This window comes from Simochromis diagramma, unplaced genomic scaffold (genome assembly GCF_900408965.1).
Source record: "Simochromis diagramma unplaced genomic scaffold, fSimDia1.1 OVJJ01000802.1, whole genome shotgun sequence".
Taxonomy (NCBI): Eukaryota; Metazoa; Chordata; class Actinopteri; order Cichliformes; family Cichlidae; genus Simochromis; species Simochromis diagramma.
Genome location: NW_024387492.1, coordinates 12,579,538 through 12,607,377, shown reverse-complemented (window position 1 = coordinate 12,607,377; position 27,840 = coordinate 12,579,538). Strand labels below are relative to the sequence as shown.

The following is a 27,840-nucleotide window of genomic DNA, read 5'->3' as shown; positions in this document are numbered from 1 at the left end:
GTTTTACAGCGCCCTCTGTTGGCCAATAGCGAGAAGACGATTCTTGGAACCTGATTTAACCAACCACTTAAGATAAATTTAATAACCTCAATTAAAAGGTTTTAATGTGAAATAATTTATGTAGTCTATTACGTGCAATAAAACAAATAAAATGGAGATTACGTGGCACAGTACTTTCCCCTGTAGGCCTACACACTTCTTTAAAGAAGCAACATAACTGACAAAGAAATAAAATGCAATAGTTTAAATAGTCTGTACCTAACTGTATCTAAACCAGGGATTCATGCAAGCATAAAGTGTTTAATGGCAAGGTCTAAGCTAAGCTTTGAAACACTTCTTGAAAAAACTGCTACAGTAAATTTAAAAGGAATTCAAAACAATGTCAGATGCTTATCAGCATCTACAGTTTCGAATTCTGTGTTTGCTATTGATCTTTGTAGTTTTTATTCAGTCTACTTGCAAAAACAGACTAATACAGTTTGATAAAGCTGGAATTCCAGTAGAAGTCATTTCAATTTAGAAATGAATACACAATATGTATAGACCTGCAAACAGTGTTTATCTTATTTTTTCTTTTCGTTTTTGATAGGTTAGCAGTCCACTCTAAACAGAGCAGCTTTGTTAAATAGTGACATTATTGGTAAAGGTTATCTGAGTCCACTGGGAATCTCCATCACTAGCCTTATCTATCTGACAGCACAAGAGGACGGTCAACTCTTCACTCTTTTTGCTTCCTGCTCATCATCGTCCCCTCCCTTCCTTCCACTTCTTGCTTAATCAATCAGCGCTGATTTGACCATTATTATCTCTGGCACCTACTCTTACACAATGACTGATAGCGCAGGATAAGGCTCACCGAGGCAGCTCATAGCTTGAGGAAATGAGCGGAACTAAGTGATTAATTATAAGATACAGTGTGTTTCTTAGAGAACTGATGGGTTTTAGTTTTATTTGGCTTATTATGTGTATTTTTAAATGGAATTAAATGTATTTCCAGCAGTGATCTGACTTGTTTTATATAAGTTTATTTATCTGTGACGCAACATTTTGACTTCATGTCATTCGTGAGGTATGCAGATAAGAGGCTTGTGACAGCTTTAATTATGTAGTTGCGTTTGCATCAAAAAGGAAACACATTGTTGGGATACCGCTGGCGATCAGACGTGCAGATGTCTGCAGGGCGATTGGAAAGTGTTTTTACTTTTAGACTTGGCTTGAAGCATTTGCCGGCTGTCACATGGTCAAACCGGGTGGAATGCTTTGAAAAGTTCAGACTGTAAAAGATTCTTAATCAGTGAGATCTTTTCATGGGTGAATTTACAATGAAAGTAAAGAATGAGAGAAGCTAAGTGCAGGTGATGGAAAAGCAAGAAGTGTTTCACCTGTGTTGTCTTTTCCTCTGTTGAGAAAATGTAGTTTTCGAGCGGGATATATTTCAGGTTGTGTCATTGCTGTGTTCGGGTTGTTGCATTGTTCCTGGGCGGATAGATATGATCTCTTTAGATGGATTTTTTTTTAGGTCGGAAATGTTTGTGGTGGTGTTTTGAGGTCAAAGTGCTGTCGCTGCGCTCACCCACCCCCACAGCCCCTCTCACCTCCAGCCCTCTTCCCTTTTTAAGATGGACTCAGGAATACCCTTCTGTGCGCAGGGGATCTCTTCCTGTTTGCCGATTGTCAGGCCATTGTTCTCTGACGCCTCTGTTTCCCTGACAAACTGAGGAGAAAAAAAAAACACTCAACAGTTTGAATGAGCATGTTTGTGTTTACCTTGCAATGCGGACTATTTTATGCTCATAGAGTAGTTGGGTTCATGCACTTGTATATTTGACATAGAGCTGGGATGGGCCAGGAGCTGCCCATGCATGAATTACCCCCCCATGCCCAATTTCCACCATTGTCCAAAGCCTGTCCGGAGATCCACGCAACCCACCCACCCCCACTCTAGCCCTCATTGTCGGAAGCACCTGTCTCTGTCGCAGGGGTTTAAGAAGGATGACCACCTGTTGTGTCACCGTGTAGAGGTTACCGCAAATTTATCTCATTCAAAAAACCTCCACTCAGGCTGGCACCTGTGATGCACTGCATTTCATTGCATGTGTGAAGCTCTTTTTGGTTTTGGTTTGACTAAAATGCGAACCAAAAAGAAAACGAACAAATCAGTAAAGCATAAAGAAAGCTGCCGATGATGCCCATCTAAGGAGAAGAGATGACACTGATATCAGCACCTGACTGGAAAAACCAGTTTAATGTACCAAGATGAACTGTGCTAAACAGATCTAAGTTTTGTACGGATTGTGAAATCTGTACATCGCTTAGTCATTATAAGAGCTATGTAAGTAAGTAGATCTCTTCTTCAGCTCTGTCTTTAAGCTTTTCTTCAGCATCTACAGATAGATTGATACTGTATTGATGCCATAAGGGAAATTATCATGCTACAGCAGCAGGATAATGAATAAAAATAGTACAGTCTACAATAAATAAACAGCATAGTTAAAATAAGTAAGTAAAAATGCAACAAAGCGCAAAGTGAGGGCCTTATGCTGTGAGACAGTGTACAAAGTGTATATATGCAAAAGTGACTAAAAAAGTAGAAATAGGTTTAAGTTAAAGAGTAAAATTAAGATCAACATTGTGCAAAATATTATGTATGCTATAAATCTTTTATCATGGGACAGGCTGACTAGTTTTCATGTAATCTGTCAGTGCAGTTAGTTGTGACATTTTTTTATTTTTCATCTCAGATGCTGTCACTGTGCATTTTCCTTTTATGAAGTGTTTCCCGAAGATTCTTGGTGTCACAGTCGAGTCCCAGTAATTCGATTTAATAACAGTAGTCCAAAGGGATCCACACACAACAAAACAATACACAGGCAATAATAAGGATGCTTTTAATCACAGAGATCACAGGGGACAGCTTCCTGGCTGGCTGTCATTAGCCAGGGCTGGGATAACAGTGTGTGACGATGCGGTGGTGGTGGGGTCAGTAAAATCTGTCCCCTCAGATATCCTCAGACAACAGGATGTTATTGAGTATCCAGCCGAGGGAAATTACAGCACACGTGGAAAAAGGATGCGACCAGTGCAAAAATTATAGGAAATGCTAAATGCCTTTGTCATGGTGTTCAGACGTGCTACTGTGCCATTTTCATTGACTCTCGGGCTAAGGCAAGATGCCGTGACTCATGCCGTATGTTGACAAGTGACAAAACAGCCATTATAAAATTGGGTTTGAGCTGTGACAACAAGCCCAATGTTGTCCACTAGTGATCTCACGTCTGTGTATTTCGGGATAACGCAGCTAATAAGGTCCTGTCAGCATCTATTCAGACATACAGCCGAGATTTCATTCAGCAGAAAAACATAAAATAAGAACCGCAATAAGACCAAGTCAATCACCCCGAGGAGAAAAGACGTTTGCCATTGTTTGTACCGATCATGTTGAAAAGGGAAAGAGAGCACTCAGGTTACCCAAAGGCAACGTGGTGAAAGAGCTGAGAATAAAAGGGCAGGTTTAAAACAACACAACTTTCAGGTGCCAAGGGTTTTTGATTGCTTGTTTGTGCTCCTTGTCGTATTCACGCACCCAGAAGTAATGGCAGCGAAAAGAAACGATGATGTCACTGTCTGAAAATAGATCTTCATCTTTCAGTTGAAGCAATTTGTTTTCCTTTATGCTCCGTCTTTCCTCCCGGTCAAACTTGTCTGTGCACTTCTTCCCGCTACACTGAATAAGGTCTTGCCAATGTCTGGCACTCATGTTTTCAAACAGCGATGCTTTCATCACACGCATCTGCAGTGGCTTTGTGGTCTTTATTAGTTAGAAAAAGGGGAGCTAAGTGGTAGAACAAAACTGAGATATCATGATACTTCGACCTCAGTTAAAGAAGTGGTTTGTAATCACTGTGGTGAAGTCCACAGTAACCGGAGAATCATTAGGGAAATGATAAGTTTCCCTATGTCATAGGTCCATCAGCTCGACCTGTCTCCTGTCTTTATCTCCTTTCCTTTGTTTTGTCTTTGAACCTTACCTGCTTTGTTTTCTGGGTTTGTCACAAAGAGAAGAGGAGGAGCTATCAGGAGGAAAATGAACGTATTGCTTGCGTGCAGACAGATATTACCCTTTCAAAATACACAACAAATATGTGTTTGTGCGTGCCCTGTAATTTTGCAGTTGACATGTGCACTTAGAGTGGGGCTCTGGGACCCTTTTAATGACCGGGACGGGCAACGCTGGAGACAGGTGGAAGACAGCGCTGTCTGACTGGTCTGAAGCGCGTGCGTGTGTGTGTGCGTGCATGTGTCTATGCATTGGTTTCTAAGTAGTCGCACATACTCAGATGTGCCGACAGACATGCTGGCACCCGATGATGTCACTGGTGTTGTCACTGAATAACTGTAAGCTTCCTCTTTTTGTGACAAAAAAAATGAAGTCGCACCATTTGTGCTCACTTGCTCAAACAGGACGTTACAATAATAGCAGCACTCTCATTAGCACAGAGTTCATCAGTGCCAAAAAAAGTTTTTGTTTTTTGTATTTCTCAGTATTACTCTCTTGTTTGCCCATTGAAAGTGAAGTTGTACAAACTTACACAGATAGCTTTGTATGAGAAAAACTGTGGTCCTAGCACAAAGGGAAAAATACTATAAAGTACAAGCCTGCACATGTAGTGTTTCTTGTTTGAGTCAAGAGATGACCTAGCATATTGTTTTTGTTTTGTTTTGCTTTGTTTTTGGGGTAGTTGGTAGAGTCTCTGCACTCTACTTCCTCTGTTCCATTCTCTATGCTAATCTAAGCTAACTGTTAGGCTAAAAAAAATAAAGCTAGCACTCAAGCAATAGATTTTACAGTTCCTCAAATGGCCACTTGGGGCTGGCTACAAGAAGAGCAGAAGAAGTGAAAAACCTGACCAAGACAGCAGGAAATGAAACAGATACAATTGCAAAGTGGACAAAAAAGAAAACAAATAAAATAAATGTGGTTTAACAGGAACCAAAAACCACAGAACATGTGCTCCATCTTGGTAGGTATTTTTTTCTTTGCTATGTTACTTGGAACTAATGCGCAGATATGTGTATATTTGTTATGCACGGATACAGTTTGCTAGCTAAGTTTTCTAGCTTAGATGATAACTTCACTTCACCGTCTTATCTAGACCTAAATGACATCAGTTACCTAATTGTTAAGTGATAAAGTAGCTGTTTGCAGGTTGTAGACGCTATTGCATCAGACAAAACTCCACTGCTTACATTTCCCCATCCCCTTAAACAAAGCAGTCTTTATAGTTTTATTTTTTTTCTTTTATTTGATCTTCTTCCTATATTATTACAGCATTTGTCATCATGTGGTATTGATTTAATTTTTCTAACAATTTAACCCTCATCCGGCACATTACCTTGATTAATACAGTTTATATTAGCCTGATACAACTATAGCTTGCTAGCTGAAGACAAAAGAACACTGTATTTAAACTGGTTTTTCACTAATATTGTTAATATTTAGGGTTTGTTTCGATTAACTCATTTATGTCTTATTTTAATACTCCTTGTATTGACAGTTATCAGTGTTTTCAAGTAACTTCAAGATACCCATTTGCTGTATTTAAACAATTTAAGCGCTCATCAAGTGCCTGCAAACTCATTTTCTTTTGTGATTCATAGAGCGATGCTCCTTTGGTGAAGGTATTTCATTTGATACTTTGTTTTAAAAACCATCACACACAAGAAGTGTATTTTGGTCAGCACTGCTAATAATTAAAGAATTGTCAAGGTGAGATTCAAAGGATTATTATTTCCTGTGTAAGGAACTGATTGCACTCACTGAAGAGGGCACTTACAAAGTAAGCAAGGGGTAAGCATGAATACGTATACAGCTAAGCACATTACATCAGCTCAGGGGTCACAGTCGGGCTTCCTGTGGATCTTTGTTCAAAATATAAAAGGAAGTTAAGCATGTATGTGTGTGGGTGTATGAGAAAGAAATAGTGAGGGGAAATTCTACAAGTGGCTAAAAAAATGACTGCATGGATCAGGTTGGCCTCATGGATGGCTACTTGTTCAACAGCCATCCAAAATATGAGGAGGCTGCTCCTTAGAGACAAAAAATATGATAGATATAGACAAAGACAAACAGATATATATACACAAACACACATAAAGACATGTCAAAAAGAGAGTTTTTATGGGATTCTCTAGAGTCCTGTGAAAATCTTCGTACACACTATCTACTTCCATAGGAATCAAAAACGTAAATAGCGTGCAGTTGCTGCAAATTTAAATTCAAGTGGTTTTTTGATGATCAAAAAGAGTGAGCATCTCTATAAAAGCATACATTTTGGTAGTTTGTTGGTTTGGAGAATTCAGGTGCAAAATCCTACAATCTTCCCAGGAGTGGAAGTCCCAAAAAACCCAAGAGTCAAATTTCAGACTCTTTAGGCCCCAGTTAGCAAGCTAAATGCTAAAGTTGGAGCATGAATTAAGTTCCATATGTACAAACCAATTCTGGAAAAATGTCTAGAACAGACCAAAGTAGATATGTTTGACCATTGGTGGAAACCAAACCAAACACAGGATATCAGCGCAGACATCTCTTATCAAATGTGAAGCACAGTGATGAAGGGTTGAGGATTTGGCTTATTAAGGATTCACAGGACATGGGAACCTTACTGTCATGAACCCCTCTGTATGCCAAATTCTAGAGTGAAATGTGAGGCCATCTGTCCGACAGTGACAGTGGCAAACCTACAAGACAGTGGCTGAAAAAGAGAATAACCTAGGTGTTGCAATGGCTTGGTCAAAGTCCAGACCTAAAACTCAATGAAATGCTGTGGTGAAAGCTGTGCATAAACAAATGCAAACCTCAATGAATTGACGTAATGCTGTAAAGAAGAGCGGGCTAAAATTCCTCCCCAGCAATGTGAAAGAATGACGTACTGACAGTCATACAGTAAATGATGACTTCAAGTTATAGCTTCTAAAGGTGGTTAGCTAAAAGAATCTTGGTGCGCACTAAGTTTTTCAGAGGATTGTGAAAACTGTCCTGTGGAAACTGTTTTTCACATGACTTGATAACACTACTGTGTATATTTAAGAGATTCTGACTACATACCATTTTCTTTGGGGTTGGGCAGATAGGTTGAAAAAGAGAGTGTGTGTGTGTTTGCGTGAGTATGTGTAATAGTTTGTGTGCATCCTTCCCGGATGACAGGCCCCTCTGTTGGTCATTATTACAGTCTGGCTTAGTAATCAAGAGGAAGACAAAACAATGTGAAAAGGCTTTTGATACAGGCAGGTGTGGCTCCTGGGGGTCTGACACTTCCTTGCTTGTACAACTGTCTGTCTAAAGATGTCTGTAAGCACCCCCCTTGTTTTCCCACTCAATGCTTCAAGTGAAATTTAATGCAGCAACTGCTTCTTTCTTTCTTTCTTTCTTTCTTTCTTTCTTTCTTTCTTTCTTTCTTTCTTTAGATCAGAAACAAATGCTGTGGCTATTTTAGAGTAATAGTCGGACCTTAAAGAGAGTCAAAACGTTTCCTAATTATTAGTAATGGTGATAAAGAGGCATGATAAAACTAAAGAGTGAGAAAAAGTACACTTCATTTCAGACAAAATACTCAGGAAGGACTTTGAGGGGTCAACCACAATGCTTTGGTTCTCAGAGCAGCATGTTAGTTTCCATTATCAACCATCAGGTTACTGTAAACTCATGTGATGCTGTATGGAAGCATGTGCAGTAAAATAAACAGTGAATCGAATTTTTCAAAACCCCAAAAAAACTGTTTTTACAGAGAACTAAGGATTGCTATATGCATGACAAGACTGGCATGCCATTCTGATGCCAGTTAGGATAAGAACATACAGACACCTATAATTTCTACTATCCAGCCTGTTAAAAACATCTTTTGTGGGTCAGCTGAGTACAGTGATACATTTTTTTCTTCCTGTTCTCCTCATCTCTGTGGGTGGCTTTGTCAGGATCTGAACAGACATCTGTTGTGAAGCGCAGTAGCACTCCTGGCCCTGAAACCACGATAATAACCCTTGGCCTGTCAACAGGAGATCATCCAGCAATTGAAGGGAGATTGCTGGACTGGGTGGGTGGTGGCTGTGGCGCAGCGCTGTCAGGTTTTGTTTTGTTTTTTTCAGATTAACAAATGAAATGGATCAGAGGAAAGAAAAAAAAGATGGAGAAAGACGGCGTGCATCAGTGTTTTCTAATTTAATAAAATAAACCCAAGTCATTCATTGCGTTCACATTGCTACCACCGCCATGTAGATGTAGATTATCTTGCCTCAATCAACTGTCAAAGACCGGATGAAATGCACGTGAGAGTAAATGTTTCCTCAACCACAAGCTGTCGAGAGTATAGGGTATTTCGAGGTAAAGGAAATCACTTAAAGTAACATGAAATGGATGAGGAGGCTGTCATGGCTGACACGCTGATAACACCACAGTAAGGCAGGGTGACATAGGTCAGAGTAGGGAACAGTGACAGCAAGATAGCTGTGATAAAATTCTAAATATTTCTCCTTGAGTCAGCCGTAAAACTTCAGAAAAAAAGCCAGAGGGGGAGGCTCTGTTGAACAATTGAGGGGTAATGGGTTATAAAATGGGCTTAGTCTTAGCCATCTCTGCCAAAGTGCATTGTCCTCATTCTTGCGGGAGGTGACAAGGAAGGAGTGGTCACCTTTGGTTCTCCTGCGAGACATAACCCAAGGCAGGTTGAAGCCTTCCCCCACAGGTATTCTTGGCTTGTGTTAAAGCAGGTTTATAATCATAAAATAGTTTTTACATGTACCGCAGGAGATTTAATCAATTCGATGATTAAAGAGAAAAATTCTCAAAATGTGAAAAAATGGGTAGATGCTGTGGTCTATTTTGGTTGAATTAACCCCTTCAGCAGAAAAGCTGAACGTATCTAATGTGCAAAGTAAAATTTAGAGCTGGTGCTATTTCATGTAAGGGCAATGCAAAGGCAGAACGATCCAAGTTTTCCCAGGAGGGTGCAAATTGAAACCTGCTGCTCATTGTGAGCTAGCTAAGAGCTAATGCCTGTACAGTTGGCACACTGACTTCTGTTTGGCAAAGCCAAATTCATGCAAATGATGAAAGTAAAACATTTGCTTCACTTTCTGCCTGAAAGCACTTTTAATCCCAGTCTGCTCAGCGTTTATTGTGATAATGTAAATCTAAGGGTGGCTGTTCTTTAGCAAAATACTCATTGCCCTGGTTTGGGTTCATGACGTGTCTACTTTCACTTCCTACAGCACATCCTAAACCGGTTAAAGTCAGTCAGTGATCTTGTTATTGTTAGTCTACTTGTATGCAGCTTACATTTCATTACACTTCCTGCTCGCTGACTTCATTCTAAGAATGCCATCTCAATTATCAGATGATCTAAACCAAGTTATAACCAGCTACACGGGCATATGTACAACCATACTCAAAAACCTCCACACGTACGTGTAAGTTTGTCTCCAGGGCCTGTACACAACTCAGACTAGAAGTCCATGCTGTCATTATGAGAATTACTCACACATACCTATGAGTAATAGACATAGTGTAGAGAAGGTCCAGATAAAGAGGCATTAGAGAGGAAGAGGAGGAGGTGGAGGAGAGGAGAGCTGAATAGAAGGTGATGAATGAGATGACTGAAGGCAAAGAAAGAGAACGAAAGAGTGAGAGACAGAAGTGGATTTTAAATTACATGGTGGCTCATGTCAGCAGTCCTAATTAGTAGCTTGGTCAGGTGTGGTGAGTGGGCAGGAAGCATGAAAAGGACAAAACACCACAAAAACAAAGAAGAGTCTACAAGCGCCAGAATCCACTTGACATATGCCAGTGCATTATGAACCTCCCCAAATTGAAAGTGAATGTGATCAGTGTAGATGTTTAATGTGCCGTGTGGAATTAGGTTTACAGATAGGTGTACGGCGTGACGGTTCAGAGCGTGGCGCGTGTCTAGCGCGTGGGTGACGAGAAAGAAAATTCTGACAGTTCCTGAGCTGGCTGGAAGCCGGCCAAATCAAATGTTGTGTTTGGAGAGAAGTCAAGAAGAGGAGGGAGCGGAGGTGGAGGTGAAAACAGGGCTGTAGATCTCAATCTTACCTGGGCATTAACAAATTCTGGACCTCCCCCCCAGTGAAGTAGTGTGTAGTGGCTGATTACAAATGTACATGCACCAGAACACACCCTCAAGAGTTTTCCATTTATTTGTCTTTATCGCAGCTTATAAAGATTTCTAAGGTGTGACACTGCTTCTTGTTGCACCAGCTTGCATTTTAATTTCAAATAAGGTGTGCATGCACAATATAACCCAGAAACTGTCGTTGTGTATTTGTTTTCAGGATTCTCATTAGAAGTACCTATTTCATCATTCTTAGTAGTACAGTGACATAATACCATAACAAGAATTGTGATTAATCTCATGGGTTTGTGTATCTAAAGCTCTGACGCATCAAGTATCAATATGAATGAGTCAACCAAACAAAGCAGACATATTTCTACTTACAGCTGTTTATTTGGTGATTTTTAATTTCTTGGTATGTAATAAAAATCATCTTGGTGCATTTATTGTGTATGTTTTTTTAACTGATGATCTTATTTAGCTACAGAACCTAGAGAACAATTGCTTCGTTTAAAAGACTATTACAGACGATGAAGTTTTACAGGTTGTTAAATCTCTATGTTGCTGTAACATTCTTCATGTAAGATATCCTTATTACACGATTACATGAATTACGACTAATCTGACTAACTTTAAACCTACAATTTACAAATAAATGATCTAATTTCCTCTGCGCGTCCTTGACTCGCTAACATAACACAGGTATGCCCTCTTCCAATCCACAACAGACCGAAAATGAAGATGCATTTGTTTGATCCGGACATAGCTGTGTGACAGCCTCCCTGGAGAAAGCCTCTTGCCTCGGGGCAAGAGTGTGACACACACACATGCACATGCACACACACACAAACACGCTCCAAGGAGGAGTCATGGGGCAAAGGGGAGAGAGGGGGAGGGAGCATGAGAGGAAAGGGAGTGTATCTCTCTCTCTCTCTTACACTGTCAAACACACACACACACGGTGTATGTGAGCAAGACTCACATACACTGACTGCTCGGTTGCGCAGTCAGTATACTGAGGTCTGCTCAGAGAGAGAGAGAGAGAGAGGAAGAGAAGACAAGAGGCAGAGAACAGCCACTGGTTGCTTCTAGACACTCAAGCTCAAGAAGGGCACAGACAGCCTGACCTATGTGTGGCTCCTCACAAGGCTTTACAGTAAGTCTGCAACATCTGTCTCAGATCATCTTCTTAATTTTTACAGGAATAATATCGATTGTTCTATATTTTCAGCATGTTTAAGAAGAGTTAGACGTTTTTGGCTCGACTTTTCTTTTCTGCATTACGACACTCTCCCACGAAGTGCAATCTCAAAGTGTGCTTTCTAGAGACAGCCCGTTACATGTCGCCCCCGAGCCACAGCTGTGTGCTCTTGACTCATGTCTTGATTTTTCAAAATATATTTTCTGCTGTGTCACTTGGTTCAATGGTTTCGGAGTGAGCTGTCACACTTGTGACAGTCATTCCGAGTCAGCTGTGGTGACACTTCAGAGAAAAAAAAATAAGGTGTAACATCATATATAAATCTCGTCTCTTTGAACTTTTATTTGCATTTGAGAATACGTTGACATTCTTTTGTTATTGCTGCATATATGCCACTGAGTACAGTTTCTACCACTAGTGCTGAAAACAACAAAAAGATGAGCGGTGGGCTTTTTTATCGCAGCTTACTGACTGTAGATTTATTTATACATAAATGGGGAGAATTTAGAATTTCTATTCCTTGCAGTCATTCCCTCAGGAGTGAAGTTTTGACTTGACTTTTTATCTCTCATCAGTAAGGAACGTAAGTCACATGAGTGTTTACCATATATTAGCAAGAACCAGGCTTATCTACCACTATCTCAGAGGCAAACTGATGAGTCTACAAAGGAAGAAGTTCTCAGACAACACATCTGAACGTTGCCTTTTAATCACGAGCCTGCCATCCGCTTTTTCACTCTTCTTTATTTCAGTCTGGGAGCCGTATCTTTTGTCGCGGCTGAGTTGCCTGACAATCGCAATGTCGTGAGAAGGGAAAGAGTGAAAATAAGGGACAGAAAGAAAAGGAAACAGAGAGTAGAGTGGCACTTCTTTTCTTTGTTTCGACAAGTAAGAGCAGTTGTTTAGGAAAGGGAGCCACTTCGGGGCTGGCAATCAATGAGCAGACGTACTGCTTTTGTGCTTTTGATCAATTGGTGATTTTTTTGTTTTTCTTTCTTTACATGTGTCTTCATATTATGGGGTTTTTGTGGACTGAAATCAGGCAGATCTCACTCTAGCAGCCCTTCTGTGGCTTTTTAATACGGTAAATAGTCAGTATAGAGTGTTAAGACCTGGCCGACAGCCAAGTCTCAGTCAGTTCGGAGGAAGTCTGGTTGATTCCCTGGTAGTGCGGGTTTCCTTGTGAAAGTGGTCCTGCTTCGGGGCTGACGTGCACAGGAACCTCTGTTATAGCCCCGGGGTTGTATTCTGAGTCACAGGATGTAAAGGACAGAGGGAGGCAAACTTGAAGGTTCCACTTTGAAGTTTGTTTGTCCGGTGTTGGCAGTAGACGGGAAGGTTAGTTTCTCTACAGCATCACAACTGCCTCCTTCTCTATATCACACTTCACAATCTGGGACCTACTTTTAGATTCATTCAAAACTCAACTCGATTCTGCATCTGCTGTTTTATGAAAGAAAGGTTTGCCTTCCACCCTGTATAACCAAAATAGCGTTTAATAATAAAATCAGATATAGAATCATAGGGATTTAAGAGCATTTTTCTTTATTTTCCATAGGCCGCCTCTTCATGTACCTCAATCATGTTAACCTCAGAGAAGTCAGCTCAAACTGTGGGTGCCACTGCAGCGATGCCAGGAAAACACGATGTTGATATGACATCATGGAGCGAGGCAGACTTTGAGGAGAACTGCACTTACATCGTGAAGGACCAACCTCTGGAAGGCGAGTCCGAAAACAATTGCAAGACACAAGCTGAGAGATCGTTGCCCAGGAACCTGGCCCTGAAACGCTGCCACGACTCAGCAGAGGTAACCAAGGCCTTCCGTGTTTGTTCTTTTACAAACAGGCAAGACATTAATGAAGACAAATAGTCCCAGTCCAAATATATCAAAGCAGCTATGTGATGTTTTTAGTAAATGACAATTCTTTGCGTCACTCCAACATCCTTCCATCCTCTCATCTATCCTCCGGTAGGAAGTACTTGACATATTGTTGTCTAATTTGAGCTTTTCCTCTCTGCTATGTGTATGTTGAAGCAAACACAGACACAATAGCCAAGCCTCTGGGCACTCAGCCTGAGGGCTCTATGATTAGTAGTTATCTTAGATTCCCATCCCTTTGTTCCAGCAGAAAATTACACCATTAGGCAAAAGCCCATAATATACATAATACCCTAAATGTTCTTCCAGGTAAAATATGTGTCATCTAGCATGGAGAATTATTTCCATCCTCTCATCTATAAATAAGTGAGTGGATAAGGAACTGACAATCATATAGTGTGGTAAATGCATGATAAAAGGTTAACCGCAAAGAACTAGTCATGAAAAGGAAACACTAAATTTCCTCTACAAAAAGTGTAGGGAAGGGAGATCAGAGGAAGTATCCCTGACATCTGCAGTAAAATACCTGCATTTACCACTTTGACCTTCTTATAAGAAATGTCTGGTTGACGCTAAAGAACAGGATACATGACAGTAATCTGTGACACAAGGGCAAGTCAAATGATGCCTTTAGACAAAGTCATTGAATGCAAGGACAAAAATATCTGGATAAACTAAAGACAAAACTGTAGGCCTGAGTCTACAGTGTAAAGATGAAAGAGAAATACACTACCATCGCTTTAGGGCTTTTGCTTTTTGAACATGGAGCTCAAGGTGCTAGTTGGGGTGTGACCATGACACCTTATCCACTCTCCCCCACCCTGGAGGACTGAGACAGAGGACTGAGTTTCACACCTGGTAGTAGCAGAACAAGACTAGTAGTGAAATTTTAATATGGGAGAGAAACTAAAGATAACTTGGTCGATTGGCTTATTAAATATTTAACATGTGAAGGAGAGAAAACATTCAGTCACAGCCTCTGAAAATCCTCTCAGCCTGTATATTATAAAATAAGGACAACCTGCTTAATTGCCTTTTTCCTTTTTTCCACATAAGTGTCTCCAGGGGACAAAAATATTCAGTGAATTGACCAGATTCTTTGGAGGCTGTATTCCAAAGAATCTCATCTATCTTAGGATGTTTTAACAACTAAACGTGCCTTTAACTGCTCGCTCAGATCTTCTGTTTTATTAACTGACCTGCTGTTTGACGATTATGTGCTCTCTTTGTTTAACAGGTGCTTGGGGTGATGACTAAGGAGATCATTCCGAAGGGAACACGTTTTGGCCCTTTGGTGGGGGAGAGCTACACCAACGAAACTCTGCCGAAAGACGCCGACAGGAAGTACTTTTGGAGGGTAAGCAAGCCTCATATGAGACTCTGCAAACTTAAATGTTAAATTCAACGATGTGCCTTTCAGAACTGTTCACATCCTGTATCTCTGACTGACTGGAGATGCTGCTTTGGCTATGTCGTGGCACGAGTTAGCAAATGTGGTCAACGTCTGACATCCTGTCAATGTATGAGTCAAATTTGTCAATGGTCTGGTGTTTTTAAATGCCATTTGCCTTGATAGCTTTCAAAAGTGCATGCACCATATATGTCAGTGTGTTTGCCCGTTCTGTGCGCTTCTGTCTGAGGTCTTTCTCTCTCTCTCTCTGTCTCTCTCTCTCTCACACACACACACACACACACACGCACAAGCACACACAGCTGTTTGGTTTCAGTGACGCAGCGGTTCTCCTGTGTCTTCGCTTCTCACAGTAGTGGTATCACTGCCAGTAAATACACCATACACATGTCCGCACTTCTCCAAACTAACAAACTCTCACACTGACTAAGCAAGGAAGTGGCTTCAAGCCTGAGAACTGTTTATGTTACACATTCAGCAGCATCAGGGCATCTTCCATTGCACACATGCTCCTGAGTAATTCTATAGCATACACTCAGCAACCTTGACATCATGCAACTCCAACCAAAATTTTGCAACAGTCTGACAATTTGTTAATAATACAGCCATGACTCAAGCAACAGCACAGAAAGAACACTTTTGTACAATCGCAGAGGAAGGGAGGAGGTGAATAACTTCACCGTGAATGTAACAGGTGAGAGTAAGGAGTGGGTGAAACAGTATACCCAATACTACAATCCAGTCATACAGAGAAATTCTTTTTGAGTGTTCCCTTTGTAACTCATATTGTGTGCTGCAAAGACTTGCGCCTATCCAACATGAAAGAAATTACAGCATTTACCATAAAGGCGCGAGGAAACTGTGACTTCATGGTTTCAGGTTCACTTCTAATAATCAAGTGAATTATTTCTGATCTCTTGTTCTGCTCACGCTATAGGTCTTCTCAGAGGGGCGCTTACACCACATTCTGGATGGGCTGAATGAAGAGCGGAGCAACTGGATGCGTTACGTCAATCCAGCATGCTCTGTGGAAGAGCAGAACCTGGTTGCATGCCAGAGTGGCTTGGACATCTTTTTCTACACCACCAAACGACTTCAGCCAGGCCAGGAGCTTCTGGTGTGGTACTGCTCTGAGTTTGCCCAGCGTTGTAACTACCCTCCACTGGGACAGCTGGCTATTGACAAAAACGGTGAGTGCGTGTGTTTTTGTGTGTGTTGTCAATTTAGGAATGCGCAAGGACCGAGTGCTGCTGAAGTCAACAGAAACTAACACGGTGCCCACGCATCGAGACGTATCTGGTTTGTTCTGTCATTGTGAAGTAAGGCCCCCAGTCAAAACACCAGCCGACTGACACACTCTTTGTGTAGGTGTTTAAGAACTTACTCCGTCACACCCATAGCTCCTTTGTTGACGCAGAAGACAAAGGAGGATAGTGGAGACTTGAAAGCAGAGAAGAGCTGTCTCCAGGTGCAGCAGCAGTACTGGCGTAAGATGAGACCAATTTCAGGATTTTAAGCAATGTTTCAGTTTCCCTTTTAAACTCCCACATAGAAGGCTGCCGGCAGCTCATTCAGCCAGACAGCATTTGGCATTCATTCACAAACAGTAGGAATGTGCATGCTAGCAGAAAGACCACGCAGAAAAATACTAATTCAAACACAGTCACAAAAAGAGGCCGCTAGAGGTGCTGATGGCACTCTGGCACGACACCCTTTATTTATTTGGTTCTTAAGTAGGAAGCGAGGTAGGAATTTCTCTACTGACTACTTGAACTTCCTGACAAGGTGACCTGCTGACAGATTGATATCTCACTCAGTGTTGGCTGTTTGTTTGCTGAGAGCTGGCCTCCCTGGAGTGGGGGCAGGGTAACCTGGGAGTGAACAAAATATAAGAGATGTGCTGTTTGTGTGGGTTGTGGGTTAATTGTGTCTAAAAGTAGGTGAAATGTACATGCAAACCACTGTATTTGGTCTTCCTCTCTGTCGTCGGTTTGAGTCCCTTGCTTATTCTGTGGTAAAGTCAGTGAAGCAGTGCCTTTTTACCTAGATGAAATGCAAATTTCAATCCAGATTTTCAATCCAATTTATAAAATCGTTTCTATCTGTTTGGGAGCTGTAGTTTATTTGTCACTTCCAAATGACAAGTTGATTTTTGTCTCCTGTACACTGTGTATCCTGTCTGTCTTGTGACAGAAAATACACCTTCAACTGCCCAGCCCTCTAATGCAAATAGCACACTGTATCCACTGACTCTTGCTCTCTGTGCTATCTGTATCATGATCAGATCCCCATTGTTTCATTTCTGGTGTCCACTTTAACAGAGTGCAAAGGTCAGGGACATTCAAACAGTCGCATCTGATAAAAAAAAAGTGCATCTCCTGAAGTTTAAAGTAAATTGTTTGGCTAGCGTAGGTACTTTTGAAAGCAAACGTGCATAGTGATTAAGAAAGAAAACATACAACACGTGTGCTTGATAAGACGAATATGTGCTTGTATGGCTGCATGTGTCAGTTCGTTGAACGATGATAATGTTACATCTAGTCTATGTTAAGAAATGAGTTTCCTGTCTCTGATGATCTTTCTCTATTGCTTATCTGTCTAACAGAACAGAGTCCAGCGAAGAAGACAACAAGGAAACGAGGTCATACGGTCTCTGAAATCCTACAAGACGACCTCTCCAAATCCCCTTCTACCTGCATCAGACGTGTGGACAGTTTTTTGCCTCAGACAAATGTCTCAGCAGATTTTCCTTTATGTCCCAGTGTTGTCTACCCACCTCAGCCTATCTCCAAATCTATGCATGCTAATAGATATGCATTTCTACCACCTCTGCCATCCTGTAGCCCTCCAGCTACCAAAAGGCCAGCACTAAGCATTCCTGTCCCTGCTAATGTCCACTTTGCCTTTCAGCACAGTCAAGGCCCTCCCGTAGCAAAGCCTTACCAAGATCCCTGTATGCCCGATATTGCTAATTCTACTCTAATGCACGGCCCCTATCTACTGCCCCACTACTCACTTGGCCTTCTACCTCATTCATATCCATTCTATCGTGAACGACTGAAACCTCACTTGGCAGTCTCACCCCATGTATCGCCCTTTCACAACTATGCACATTTTCAATCGCCTTTAACCAGTGGTTGCAAAGACTTGACACGTGCACTTTCTGATTCCAAACCAGACCTCTTTCTTTCACCAATCCGTGAGCACAGAGACAACAAGGACCTCATATCCAAAAGAAGAGCCTACCTCAGCATACCCTCACACGACCTCAGAGATTTCAAACACTCCCCTCCCACCAACGTTCACACAGACCTCGCTGTGCCTGCCACATCCACCGCCTCATCTATGGTCACTAAAATCCGTGAAGCACAGCCGTCTCTCACACCTGGAGGATGCTCGCCGCAAGAGGGAATGGCAGCCTCCTCAAACTGCCTCCCTTCCAATTTTACCTCTGCCACTCAAAGTGAAGCTGAGGATACAATGGACCTAAGCAAGACAAAGCAAAGTGGGCAGACAATTGGCTACAAGACCCTGTCTTACCCTCTGATGAGGCAGAATGGAAAGATCCGATATGAATGCAACATCTGTGGAAAGGTCTTTGGGCAGCTGTCTAACCTTAAGGTTAGTTGCTCTTCAACACATTAAAGCAGTGCGAAAGAAAATGACAACCATCAGTTGAATACAGTGACTGGAGTATAGTATAATTGAATTAACCAGTTCCTCTGATTTCCTGAGTTTGATCGATAACAAATAAATTATCATATCTCCGACATCTTCTCAGGTTCATCTGCGAGTACACAGCGGGGAGCGTCCCTTCAGGTGTCAGACCTGCAATAAGAACTTCACGCAGCTAGCACACTTGCAGAAACACTACCTGGTTCACACAGGAGAAAAGCCCCATGAATGCAAGGTAAGGCTGCAGCTGTCGGAAATTGCTGGAAAGCATTAGACGCCTTATATCACTCTCGTAATAAATACGTAGGTGGACTAAAGGTTTGTACGTCAGAAACAAAACATCGAAACATCGCAGAGGTTATGTGACTAAGAACAAAATAAAGACTCATACAGAGATTCCCTTCTGCTGTGTTTTTACATAGGTGTGCCACAAGCGATTCAGCAGCACTAGTAACTTGAAGACCCACCAGCGGCTACACTCAGGTGAGAAGCCTTACCATTGCAAGCTCTGCCCTGCTCGCTTTACTCAATTCATCCACCTCAAACTCCACAAGCGCCTCCACACTGGCGAGCGACCACACCGCTGTCCTCACTGCCCCTGTTCCTATCTCCATTACTGCAGCCTCCAAGTGCACCTCCAAGGCTTCTGCCCACTCTTGCCCCTGGCCTCACACAGATACTCGTCAGAGGAGCTATGTCGAGTTAACTCTGAGATTGAGAGGTTTGACATGAGTGAGGCGGCAGAGGAGCTTGAAGCCATGGCTGCAGAGGTTGATATGGACAAGGGGAATGTTACCGACCTAATACAGAAGATAGAGACCCGTGTCTCGGGCCACCGGGATGCTGACAGAGGGGAGGCTGAGAGAACCAACTACAAATCAGCAAAAGAGCGCTCGGGTGTTCAGCTGCATCACAGCAGTCCTGTACCTCTTCATCCAGCCAGCATCAAGCTGGAGTCAAGCTGCATATCAGAGCCCTAAGACAGCCCTGCTAATCCATCCATATAATCCTTACAGGTCAACTCAGCAGCTGTCTGTTACTGCCCTATTTGAAGTAAAGCCTTATCTCAATCATGGATTTCCTAGCCTATACTCTACGTAGACCGCAGCATGTGAAAAATCTAGACTTAACCAGCCTGGCCTGGAAAAAGTGACTTTTTTTTATTAAATGTATAGATCTTTGTTAATTTATTCAATTACTTTTAATCTAAAATGTACAAAAAAACAACACATTTTTTGAAATTTTGATTTTTATATCTCTGGAATGTCTTGATGGAACAACTACACATGTGATTATGCATTAAAAATAACAAAGATGTTTGCTTTAAAATGTGTTTTTTAGCATGAGACTGAATGTTTCTGTTTGTGTATGTATGCGTAATTGTGTCCCGTGATTCACGTAACTATTACTGTACAAGCATGACTTCATAATGTAAGTGGGTTAAGCACTGAAATGACAGCAAAAAGAAACCTCAACTTGCCTTCTGGGTGAGTATACAGTTCTGAATCGGAGTTGCAGATAAACATCCTGTTATGAGTCTTGGGATACTCACAACCAGTAAATACCAACCCGTCATCATGGAAGGAAAAAAAAACAAAAAACACACACACACACAAAATTGAACAAGATTATCTTCATGATCAATATCCTGTGAATAATTTTATACACGTATATCTATATTTGAGTTTTGGTATTAGGCAGTTGTCAGACATTTCACCCACACTGTGTGACTCCACAGTTTTAGTAAGACATATAAATAAATTAAAACTCAAACAAAGAGAACAAAACAGACTTAAGATGACTACTTTTATTCACAATGAACGCTGATTCGTACAGCGCAGGCTTGTGAATAAAACTGCAACCATATCTCTATATTAACAGAGCTATACTTGCTATACTCAAGAATTATTATAGGATTTTCTATCCAGTATCCTTCTGTGGTTCTTTTACTACAACCTAAAATAGTGTAGTTGTGGAAAAGGTTAAAAAAAAGTGCCAATTTATGCGAGTGATGATGAGGTAATGGGGCTCTTGTAAACTGCTCTGGAGCTTTTTCTCCATTTAAGAAAGTAAATTAAAGAAGTGGTGGGTCAAGTAGGTGTCATTAATGGCTTTCAAAATGACACAATCGTGACACAGTCCTCGAAATATGGGGCGTAGAACTACTGTAAGTGGTGCATGAACTATTAAAGAAAGACTCCAGCTGTTGTCATGACCTTCAATTAATTGAAATTAAATCTTCCTTTTTATTCAGTGTTTATTATTTAAAACTTGATTTTACCAGAAAGCCCCATTAGATTAAAACCTGTTGGGGTTTTTTTTCAAAATGACAAAAAATTGTTAAAACAAATATAACATGAAAGCACATAAAGTAGAAAATAAATAAATTAATAAATAAAGAAAGTCAGAGTCAACAAGTAACACAAGTCCTGCTTATGAATAGCAACTGCAGTCTTCTTCCACAGAAGTCGTTATCTTAGGGCTAAACATTCGGATTTGGTGTACTCTTAAGGTTAAGTCACGATCAAGTGCCAAAATAGAAAACACTATTCGGCCTAGACAGCGTCAACACACATAATATGGGAGCTTTTTCTGCTTTTGGCCCCTTGAAACCCGATTATAAAGGACACAGAGATGTGCACCGGTGTGATGTGGGGGATGAACTTTATTTATTGTTCTAAAGTTGGGCATGGCAGACAAAAAACGCACCAGAACCACAGCTGTAAACAGCGCTCACCATGACCTGCGGCCTCCACATGCGAGGAAATTCACGCTCAGATCAGTCTGCCGTCTATCACCAGTCTACCAAGTAAGATGCAGCACCGCCGTCACAAAAGATTTGAAGAAATAGACCGTGATGCAGAAGAGGTTTCCACGGTGGAGGGAGGAGAGGCTCGCTAAACTGATGCACCTTTAAACCGTGCTGTGACGTCAGATATTTTGACAGGGGGCAGGCAGCGGGAGAAGAAGAAGAAGAAGAGGAGGAGGAGGAGGAGAGCGGATGTACCAAGCGGGGGCCAAAGGATGCCCAGGATAATGTCATCGGTGTGTCCTCCTTCACACCTATCCGCATCATGATAAACGCCGCAGGAGCGGTCGCTCGCAGGATACCGTCGGCGGCGCGGCGGAGCGGGTGCTGGATAGCGTGGTGCCAGGCGGTCCTGCTCGCCGTGTCGGGGCTGGTTATTGTGGCCGAACGGAGCGCTCGTAAGTGGGGATTCCAAGCGCTAGCGTGCTGCTAGCTTGCTTGCCGTGTTGAAACTCAACCTCGTGGAAAATAGATGTTGGGCTTTCTTTTTCTTTTCTTTTGCCGTAATGTGATTGAAAATGATGCTACGCGCTGGAGCCGTCTCAGCTGCGGCCGTACTTCACGTTAGAAGAAGCACATTTGGGAGATGCTATGGCACAGCCGTTAGTACTGAACGGGAAAACATAGCTGAATTCCGTGTGCACTGCAATCCAATATCGGCGTTGGTTAGTCCACCTTTGTTGGCCAAACTGGGCCCCCCGAGACCTCCTGTGATCGTAAAACAGGATAACACAGCCTATTAGTTATTGAATTTAACTAGTGACTTTAATTAAGTGTTACTAAATTGCCGTCGCTGATCAATATTCGCATAATGCCCAACTTTTAAATTATAATTCTCCACCTTACACCTCCCCCAAAATATGATTGAACATAATAAACACTTGTTTTTCCCAAGTCATTTTTTGCACATCTAGGATCTGTATTGAAAACAAGGTGCAGCACAGCGTTATGATTTCCTGACTGTGCAGATCAATGGGGCAAGGTCAGGACACCAGGAGGATACCTGGATGTGTACAGAGTGTGACTTTGTCTTCAGCAAGTATACCATTACCAGAAGATAAAAATACTGTGCTGCTGCCTGAGCTCCACACTTTAGACATTCTGCCATAATTAAAAATTTAAAAAGTGAATGCGTGCATAAATGAATGGCTATTTAGATTATCAGTAGAGTGGCACATTGATAAAGCTGTACCAGTGAAGCTAAGAAACAGCTAATGGCTGTTTTAAAGTGGTGTGGAATGACTCTGGTGTCTTTTCTGTGAGCTTGCGCCATCCCATTAGAAGATATCATTGTGCATCTGGGTGTTTGTTCTTTATCTGTGTGTGTTTGTGTGTCAGTGATCTACTGTATAGGGTTTTACCTTTGGAATGAGGAGACACAGTGGGCAGGCCTCACACTTGGCCTCTTTCTACCGGGGACAGCAGTTCAGCTGCTAAGTGTGAAGTGGTACTATGATGATGGTGATGACAGGCGATGCTACCTCTCTGTTATACACATCCTGCACTTGGGCATCTTCAAAAGGTAAGCTCGTTTTTTCCATTCGATGTGCTTTACGTAGATACATTACAAAAGCAGACTATGTTTATAGAATGTAATAATTTTTAGTTTTTGTTAAAGTACAGGGCAAAAAAAAAAAAATTCACATCACTCTGAAACCTTACTGAGTCGGTTATATTTTATGCCTCCTCTGGTTTTTGTCTCCACCGTCTGGCAGGTTGTGGGACTGCATGAGGTCTGTGCTGCGCATGCAGGGCTCAGTGGCTGATCTGGGAGCTGCTGTTATGCAGCAGGCAGATGTTGCTGCCCTTTGGCTGCTGGAAGCCCTTGTCCTCACGCTGCCTCAGAGCCTGCTGCAGGCGTACATCGTGGTGTCTACTGATGTGGGCATCGCATCACCAGGTAATTTTATGTTCAGCTGAATCACGGGATCCGTGTGATGTTTATGGCCTGTAACTTGTTATATTACATTTTTTTTTTTTTTGCATGTTTTATCTACAGTGGCGTATTGCTGTGGCTTGTGTGTGCTGTCTATTGCGTGGGCCCTGGTGCTGTACAGCCGAGCCTGCTGTCTGATAAGACCAGGCCACCTGGCCATGCCTCCAGCAGCCCTGCTGTGCCAGCTGGTGTGGAGGGCATGCATGCTGGGTGCCAGGGTGACCTGCCTCACATTCTTTGCCAGGGTTTTTAATTGGTGGGTTTGTGGAGTAGCAGGTGAGCACTGAGAAGCGACTTTTATTTTGTTAAGACACTTGAAAGCTGGAGAAAGTGCACAGTTATATTAAACTAGTACATTACATTAAAGGGTACAGGAGACTCAATGACTAGTACGCGCACAGATTTCCATGTGAAATTCCTTTGAGCTTAAAAAACCCCATTTTCTATTAACTCACATTTAACCACTGAGTTATGTAATTATCCTCAGAGCACTGTGACATGTCCTCTTGATCCAGTTTTCTGTTTCGCCTCTGCATCAGCGTTGCACACTGTATATGGATCCTGTGTTGCACTTGTAGACCTTCTATTCTATTTTTATGTTGACCTTCAGGTTTTCACTGGCTCACGGCCTCCTTTTGGCTGGTATCACAGCAACCAGACATCTGCACCGGTCCCTGGTGTTGGCGTGCTTTTAATGGCGTCATGGGGCTCATCCACGTCTTCCTCTTCCTCAACGTCAAAGATGGACCCTCGCGCTTCCGCATGGCCAGTTTTTATGCAGTACGGCACGAGTTAAAGTTATTATTCTTCAACTTTTCTTTTTTTTTTTTTCTGTTTTCATTATGTTGTTTTGTGCAGCTTTGTCTCATCTGCCTACTCACAGGGCAGCAGGGACAAACAGATATAGATACATAAGTTTGCAGTGTCATCCTCACCTCTGTGCGCTAAGCCCACAGTGACGTAAAGCTGTCTACAGATGACTGATGGTGCGACCTTCTCTCCTTCTTCAGTTCATGCTTGTAGAGAACGCCACTCTGCTGCTGGCCGCCTCTGACTTCCTGAGCGAAGCATCATGGGACAGCATGACCCTTCCCACCACTGTGCTGTGTGGCTTTCTCCTCGGTGAGTCATTTGTTTCTAGAGAATTTGCTGTTTGTATTGGGAGATTAGTCATAGTTAGAATAATGTCACACTGTTTATTAGTTTCTGTCATACCTAAGTGATAAATCCCCCCTGTGTTTATTCACAAATTCTTAGAGGTATTGTTGTACAACAAACATAGCTACCGATATGCTGCCCTACTTGCAATACTCTTTATATGTGAGATTTTACTGTGCAGGATATTGTAAATCTCTTTATCTGAATACGTAAGAGTGGAGATGGGATCGTAAGAAGGCAAAAAATAAGTGAAACCTTGAATTTTTTGTGTGAGGTTGATATGCACGATAGAATTCATATAGTAACAGCCAGAGTGGCTGTTGTGATCTCTGCTGCAGCCTCCCTCTGTGATTCAGACTGTGCAGTCAGCTAATTGCTTGTGAAAGGCCAAAACATACCTGGGCCACTAAAATCAATATTTCCTATTCCTTTGCTTCTTAGGTGCTACCTCTCTTGTCCTATACTACCGGTTCCTGCACCCCAAGTCCACAGAGATCTCCCAGGGAACAAACCACAACCACATGGGCAGTACATGCATAGAACAAGGGGAGTCCTCCTTCTCTCTTGGGGACAAAAGTTTGCCAGCTCATTCTATTCAAAACCATGGCAGCTTCTCCCTCTCAGGTGTTGCTGGTTCTCTGCTGGAGCATCCAGGGAACTGCGGGGGCAGGCCTAACAGCTCCTGTCCGTGTTACCACCACCACTGGCTCTTGATCCGCCTTGCTCTGAAAACAGGAGATCTTGGTAAAATCAACAGGGCGTATGGGGCTGGGGGAGCAGCGGCCGTACTAGACATAGAGGAGTACAACCAAGAATTTAAAAGTAACGAGGGCATCACAATTACAGCTGGAGGAAGCTGTGAGGGTGTCTCCACCTCAGAGTCTCAGGGGAAAGGTCTGGCACCCCTCTCGGACTGTAAAGACGAGTTCCAGAGCGTAAGCGAACCCACGTCGACTGAACAACCGGAAGAAGACGACAGTCTGGAGATGGAGAGCCCAATGGAGTCGCCCACATCGGATTTCAAACGCAGCTCACCAGAGGGTAAATCAATGTTTGGAGACAGCCCAGAGCCCTATTTCTGCCCTACAGAATCAAGTTCAACCTTATACTTCAGCGCCGATCCCCAATCTCCAAGCAGCGCCAGTAACCCCCGTTTGGACCGGGACCTTGGGGCTCTGGAGCAAGGCGTTCGCCTCAACTCAGTCCCTAGTGATCCAGCCCTTCACAGAGATGTCCGTGGACTCATGGGCCGGGTTGGACCACGATGTATTTCCACCCCTAAATTGGACTCAGGGGTGTTAGACTCCCCTTCCAGTGTCCCTCATCTTAAAGGTCCAAGAAAGCAGCTCATATTGTCCCGAAGGGATGAGGATGAAAACTTTTAGCTTACATGTGACAGAATCAGGGAAGAAGTAAAAACGTATCCAACATTAGAGGAGTACACCAGCTTTTAAAGGGAGTGCTTTTTCAGCAGTCCAGCATTGTAGAATTAGAAAGCTGGCAGTAATTTCTCCTTTTGTCTATACACATATATTTAATACACTGTGGGGCGTATGCAACAATTGTGGAATAATCCTCTCAAAGCATAAACGATTTTTCTACAAAAGCATTCCTTTGCCCAAAAGCCGGACACAGAGTAAAGCCTTCAGTAGAGCTCATTTACCACAAAGGTTGTGTGTAGAGCTCAGACACACCTTCTGCCTGATGTTCAGCTGGCATTTTCATTCTTTTGGTCACAGTGAACTTAAGCCTCAAGAATAATAACAATTATACTGTGCAACAAAATGAACACCGGTCGGTCAAGACCAAAACTACGTAATAAGGAAGTAGGCATTAGTTGTTTCAATAAACATCATCAAGTACGCAGATGCTTCATGATTTTAAAAAGGGGGATGATCTCTTTAATACGCACTAAAACTGCTGTTACTCATGTCAGTTGCCAGCAGCTATGAAAATAGAGAAACTAATCCTGTATCTTTCAATGGCCGGAGTGTCTGACCTCTGAATCATAACCATCTCACTATAAGCCAGAGCCTTTTGGCTTCCTAAAAGCACAAATATCTTCTGTATCATGTGTCTGTTGCTGTGATGCTGTGATTTTTATTTTTTTTCTTCTTCTTTTTTTTTTTTTTTTATCAAAAAAACAAAACAAAACAAAAAACGGAACCTATCTGAGAATCAAAGTGTATCTTTTGTATGATGTTAACAGGCATCGCTTTGAGCAGGGCTGGTGTGTGGGCCTAGGGAAACTGTTTGATGTGTTGATTTACATGTTGACCATGTAATTGCGGAACTGTTTTTGCAATTTACGTTTTGTTGGAAATGAAACAATGTCTCAGGCACTAACGTCTCAAAGCTTTCATATGTTCTGCAACAAAGTGAAAAGATGCTTATGAGATATTTGTGGTGATTTTTTTTTTTTTTTTTTTTTTTTTTTTTTTTTTGTATGTGCTCTTGATTACTATTGGCAGGGGCCAAATGTACTTTGCCCCTTATTGTGTTCTGTAACAGGATTAAAGTCCACTAATAAAGCAGTGAAATTATGCTGGGTTTTCTCTCATGCCCAGCTGACTGCCTATATGACATTTTGAACTGTGAAGTGTAAAGCCACTGGTGGCTCTGAATAAGCAATAAATACAGTACATGTTTAGGTGAGTGGAGTGAAGATGTGTCGAGTGTTTTATTCTTTTGAGCAAAGTACGGTGATGTGCAGTCTTGACCCAACCATCACTTAGTATTTATTGAAACATGCAAACATCCATGGAAATATAGTATATAAAGTGGGGAAAGAACTCGTTTTTTTACAGTTCTAATCACCTTTGAAGTTAACATTTGAGATGGCCAGCTATCTTAGGCAAGCTTTCTTGGAATTTAGGCTCCTGAAGGAGACTTCAGAAATAATTCTCCGGGCTTCTTGAAGGACATTCAAAGCTCTTCTTTGGATGTTGGCTGCCTTTTGTTCCGTTTTATGTCAAGATGATCCCACACTGCTAGTGTTTTATTGTGTTTTTTTCTGTCCAGTTATGCTTTTATTGCACTGAAAGTGTGTTTGAGATCATTGTCATGCTGAAAAATTAAGCTCTTGCCAATCAGATGCTTTCTAGGATTGCATAGTAAATCATTATCAGTATTTTTCTGTGTTCAAAATTCTTTTGACAGGATCTCCAACACCACTGAGTAAAATGCAGCCCGAAATCATGACAGAACCTCCACCATGTTTTACAAATGGCTGTAGACACTGTAGGCTGTAGGCTTCAAGTAAGTAATTCTTTATTTAAAAAGCCATCCCTCGACACAGCTGTTTAGCTAATTATAGGCCAATCACCAACCTTCCTTTTATCTCAAAAGTTCTTGAGTCAGCGAACTGAAAGGAATGGTTTATTTGAAGAGTTTCAGGCAGGTTTCAGAATGCCTCACAGTACAAAAACAGCATTAGTGAAGGTAACAAAAGATCTTATGGTCCCCGACAGTGGACCTCATCTTTGTGCTTGTCCTGGTAGATCTCAGTGCTGCATTCGATACGGTTGACCTTAATATTTTATTACAGTGATTAGAGCATGCTTTAGGTATTAAAGTGGTTAGAATCATATCTATCTAATAGTCTCCAATTTGTTCATGTAAATGGAGAGTCATCTTTACACAAT

The 27,840-nt window shown here is 42.0% G+C and overlaps 2 protein-coding genes across 4 annotated transcripts; both read left to right on the top strand.

Moving 5' to 3' along the window:
- The first annotated feature begins 10,803 nt into the window (after positions 1 to 10,803).
- On the top strand, positions 10,804 to 19,610 carry prdm1c (PR domain containing 1c, with ZNF domain). 3 transcript variants are annotated; one of them, XM_040017954.1, is made up of 8 exons: positions 10,804 to 11,280; positions 12,884 to 13,135; positions 14,445 to 14,564; positions 15,556 to 15,808; positions 17,224 to 18,239; positions 18,400 to 18,528; positions 18,716 to 18,776; positions 18,916 to 19,141. In XM_040017954.1, exons 1-8 carry the CDS (start codon positions 11,254 to 11,256, stop codon positions 19,023 to 19,025), a joined length of 1,968 nt encoding a protein of 655 aa, XP_039873888.1. In that variant the 5' UTR covers positions 10,804 to 11,253; the 3' UTR covers positions 19,026 to 19,141. The 3 variants fall into 3 exon arrangements, with proteins under 3 accessions (XP_039873888.1, XP_039873887.1, XP_039873889.1); XM_040017955.1 differs by having other exon boundaries at positions 10,811 to 11,280; positions 17,224 to 17,322; positions 17,797 to 18,239; positions 18,716 to 19,610; XM_040017953.1 differs by having other exon boundaries at positions 10,806 to 11,280; positions 18,716 to 19,610.
- Positions 19,611 to 20,695: 1,085 nt separating this feature from the next.
- Positions 20,696 to 26,861, top strand: xkr5a (XK related 5a). Its single transcript, XM_040017956.1, has 7 exons — positions 20,696 to 21,500; positions 22,441 to 22,624; positions 22,818 to 23,002; positions 23,102 to 23,314; positions 23,649 to 23,818; positions 24,049 to 24,160; positions 24,638 to 26,861. Exons 1-7 carry the CDS (start codon positions 21,368 to 21,370, stop codon positions 25,579 to 25,581), a joined length of 1,941 nt encoding a protein of 646 aa, XP_039873890.1. The 5' UTR covers positions 20,696 to 21,367; the 3' UTR covers positions 25,582 to 26,861.
- Positions 26,862 to 27,840: the final 979 nt, after the last annotated feature.